At 41.9% G+C, this 4,514-nt stretch overlaps 1 protein-coding gene across 1 annotated transcript in view; it reads left to right on the forward strand.

Annotated features, from left to right (window-relative positions):
* The first annotated feature begins 210 nt into the window (after positions 1–210).
* The window catches only part of LOC103253184 (interferon-induced protein with tetratricopeptide repeats 1-like), a 9,341-nt gene continuing 5,037 nt past the window's right edge, over positions 211–4,514 (forward strand). The window contains exon 1 of the mRNA XM_021709402.1: positions 211–236. Coding sequence (XP_021565077.1) covers positions 232–236 — 5 coding nt within the window. The 5' untranslated portion in view covers positions 211–231. The remainder of the gene's footprint in view (positions 237–4,514) is intronic.

Below are 4,514 nucleotides of genomic sequence, written 5' to 3' on the forward strand. Positions count from 1 at the left end.
AAAGGATCAGGAACTGGGCTAGTTTCAGTTTCACGTTCTGCTTCCCGTTCCCTCTTGTTTTTGAACTTGCAAAGACACAACACAGCTTATTTAATTCCCTGCTGTTCGGTGTCCTTATACGCCCTTGCCCCAGGGCTTAAGCTTACCTAAAAATCACAAGACATACAGGCCGAACATCAGAGGAGCCCTACTAAACAAAACACTCAGAACTGCTGCCTGACTCGCGTAACCATGAGGTAAGGATTTCCCTGCTTCTCTGCTTTTGGGGGAAAAAAAAAGAATTAAATCCTATCTCTACAGGTTTGGTCTAGGCGAGGTCAAGTCTCCTAACTCTTTTATTTGATGATCTGCTTATGGACTGAATGTGTGCATGTGTGTGCACACTCAGAAGTACATAAATTGTTTCATTCGTGCATTTTTATTTTTATTAGCATGAGCCTGAGGAAGTTCACCTCATGCTATGGCCCAAAGAAGGGAAGGGAAATGGGAGAAGAGTTTTACAGGAAGGGAGAAAGTGAGCCCAAGCTCAGTCTTTTCCACCAGACACCCTTCTGACTGATCTGGGGAAGGAACGGACAGCTTGTCTGGGTAGAGTCATTGCTTTCTGCTGACTCTCCACCATGGAGAAAATGCAGGACCCACAAGACTGTGAAAAACTCAGTCTTGGGACCTCTCGGATGTCTTGGGAGAAATATTGTGGGAATGTGGTAGGAGAGGCTCACGACCTTCTTCCAGAAGAAACTGGTCTCACTTTCTGCACTGCTGGGCTCACCTATCTGGCCTACTGAGTCGGACTGGATTTGGTATTAGCAGATTAACTCTTCCCTGGAAAGGCCAGGCTCTCAGCCAATCCCTGGTATCTTCCTTTCCCTGGGTCTAGACTGGAGTTTTATCCACATCTTCCCTTCCTAAAGAGCCTATTGTGGGAATTTCTATATTGTGCCAACTGAATCGTCATTCACATAACTCCTGGATCAGTTGATTACAAAGTCGTTCATTAATACGGACTTGCAAATGTCTTCTCAGTGTGCCATTGAGCAAAATTTTGAAGGGGAAAAGTTCCAGAAAATGCACAATTGAAGCCCTGTGATCAATTCTGCTCCATAAATGTTAATCATCATCACAATAAATGATACAAAATAGCTCTCACTTCCGGGATGCTCATTAAGTGCAAACCTGGCCTCTAAAAGTGTTATGGAAATTATTGCATTTAATCCTCAAGAGAAACCTATGTAGCTGATATTTCCACAATCATGTAAGCTTAACAGTGGGGATACTTTCTGAGACATGTGTTTAGGCAATTTCATCGTTGTACAAACATCATAGATTGCACTTACACAAACCTACATGGTATAGCCTACCACACACCTAAGCTATAAACATGGACAGTATGTTACTGTATTATTGGCAACAGTAGGGGGGAATTACTTTGTTGAAGGAAATGTGTGTTTTCTATTTAATGACTGTAATCAGATTGACCTTCATAAAAGCCATGACAATGTATGGTTGCAGACATTGTGTTCTCACCCATTTAACCTTTTGCCAGTCTGTGAAGAAAAAAGTTATAAATTACTGTTGTTTTTTAAAGCAGGATTTACTGAGAGGACCAGAAAGCTCCCACAGTGACAGGGGACCTGAAGTGGCTGCCCCTAAGTTACCATTTCTTTAATTTGCATTCCCCTAATGGCTAGGGACTTGGGGCATTTTTTCCCCACATTTCTTGTCCATTTATATCTATCTGCTCATCCACAAATTATCTCTTCTTAGAGATTTCTGATGCTCTGTTGAATTAGTATCAATTTGCAAACACACTTTATATACTGTAGAATCGGAGTCTTCACCATCTGTATTACAGAGATTTTTCACATTTTTATTATTTTTCTGTGTGCCTTGCTTAGAACAACTGCACCTGGACTATGGTAAAATGTCCATAACATAAAATTTAGCATTTTAGTTATTTTTAAATGTACGTTCCATGACCTTGAGTATACTCACTATATTGTGCAACCATCTCTACCTTTCATCTCCAGAATGTTTTGTTTCTGTTTTTGAGTCAGAGTCTCACCTGTCCTCCAGGCTGGAGTGCAATGGCACATTCACGGCCATTGCAGCCTCAGTCTACTGAGCTCAGGCGATCCTTCTGCCTTAGCCTTCCAAATAACTGGAACTACAGGCATGCACCAACACACCCTGCTATTTTTGACTTATTGTAGAGATGAGGTCTCACCAAGTTGCCCAGGCTGGTTTCTACTCGTGGGCTCAGGCATTCCTCTCACCTTGGCCTCCCAAAATGCTGGGATTATAGGCGTGAGCCACCATCCCTTACCCAAAGGGTAATTCTATAATTAATTTTTTGAGGACTTACTCTACCATTTTCCACAGCAGCTCATCCCTTCACATTCTCACCCGCACCACACAGTGTTCTAGTTTTTCTACATCCTCACCAATGCTTGTTATTTTCTATTGTTGGTGTTGAATAGTAGCCACGCTAATAGTTCAGAAGTGGTGTCTTATGTGGTTTTGATTTGCATTTTACTTATGATTAGTGATGTCGTGCATCTTTTCATGGGTTTATTGGCTAGTTGTATATTTTCTTTGGAGAAATCTCTACTTAAGTCCATTGCCTAGTGCTAACTCAGTTTTGTTGCTGTTGTTGCTGAGATATTGGGGTTCTTTATTTCTTCTGGATATCATTCTCTTATCAGATATATGATTGGTTAATATTTTCTCTCATTCTGTGAGTTGTCCTGTCACTTTGTTGGTAGTGTCCTTTGATATTCAAAAGTGTTTTTTCTGGTTTTTGTGGGGTTTTTGTGTGTGTTTGAGTCTCACTCTGTTGCCCAGGCTTTAGTGCAGTGGCACACTCACGGCCACTACAGCCTCAACCTGCTTGGCTCAGCTTATCCTTCCACCTCAGCCTTCCAAACAGCTAGAACTACAGGCACGAGCTATGCCTGGTTTATTTATTTGTTTGTTTGTTTGTTTGTTTTAGAGATGTGGTCCTGCCTAGTTGCCTTGGTTGGTCTGGAACCTGCAGGCACAGACAATCCACTCACCTCAGCTCCCAAAGTACTGGGATTACAGAGCCACCAGGCCGGGCCCACAAAAGTTTTTAATTTTGGTCCATCTTATCTAGGTTTACTGTTCTTGCCTATCCTTTTGGTATTGTAGCCAAGAAATCATCATCAAATCCAATGTCATGAAGATTTTCCCCTAATTTTTATCCTGGTTTTATATATCTAAGTCTTAAATTTAGATCTTTCATTCATTTTGAGTTAATTTTTGATGGATAAGATAAGGGTCCAGCTTTATCATTTACATTCAGATATTCATTTTCTTCATCATTTCTTAAAAAGACTATCTTTCCCCCATTCAGTGGTCTTGGAACTTTTGTCAACAATTATTTCACCATTATTATAAATTTAGTTATGTCCTCCACTCAAATTCATGTGTTGAAGACTTAACCCTTAATATGAACAGTATTTGGATAGAGTTAAAAGGGTTAAAAAGGAGGTAATAAAGGTTAAGTAAAGTCATAAATGTGAGGCCTTAATCCAGTGGGGCTAATGTCCTTTTAAGAAGAGGAAAAGGCCAGGCATGATGGCTAACCCCTATAATCCCAGCACTTTTGGAGGCCGAGGTGAGAGGATTGCCTGAGCCCATGGGTTTGAGACCAGCCTGGGCAACTTGGCGAGACCTCATCTCTACAATAAATTAAAAAATTAACCAGGCATGGTGGCATGTGCCTGTAGCTTTGGAAAGCTGAGGCGGAAGGACTGCCTAAGCCCGGCAGGTGGAGGCTGCGGTGGCCGTGAGCATGCTACTGCACTTCAGCCTGGGCTACAGAGTAAGACTCCAACTCAAAACAAAAGTGGAAGAAAAACCAGAGGCACTCTCATTCATTCTCTCTCTCTCTCTCTCTCTCTCTCTCTCTCTCTCTCTCTCTCTCTCTCTGCCATTGAGGAATGGCCATGTGAAAATGCTGCAAGAAGTCGGCCATTTGTAAGCACCCAAACATAGAAAACGCATTTGTTGTTGGATGTCTTTCCCTTTTTTTGTCTTTTTCATTTCTTTCAGTAATGTCTTTTTTTTTTTTTGAGTTGAAGTCTTACTCTGTCACCCAGGCTGGAGTTCAGTGGCACACAAAAAGCCACCACAGCCTCCACCTGCTGGGTTCAGACGATTCTTCCACCTCAGCCTTCCAAGTAGCTGGAACTATAGTCGTGTGCCACCATGCCTGCCTAATTTTTTTATTTATTGTAGAGATGAGATCTCACCAACTTGCCAGGCTGATCTCAAATCCCTGGGCTCAGGCAAACCTCTTGCCTAGGTCTCCCAAAGTGCTGGGATTACAGACATGAGCCACTGCACCCAGCATCAGCAATGTCTTGGTATTTCCAGCGTACAAGTTTTTGGCCTCTTTGGTTAAGCTTGTTTCAAAATATCCTATCCTTCCTTTGGTGCTATTGTAAATGGGATTCTTTTTTTTTTTTTTGAGCTGGAGTCTCACTCTG

Source organism: Carlito syrichta, unplaced genomic scaffold (genome assembly GCF_000164805.1).
Source record: "Carlito syrichta isolate Samal-C Ts95f unplaced genomic scaffold, Tarsius_syrichta-2.0.1 Scaffold206543, whole genome shotgun sequence".
In the NCBI taxonomy this organism is placed as follows: Eukaryota; Metazoa; Chordata; class Mammalia; order Primates; family Tarsiidae; genus Carlito; species Carlito syrichta.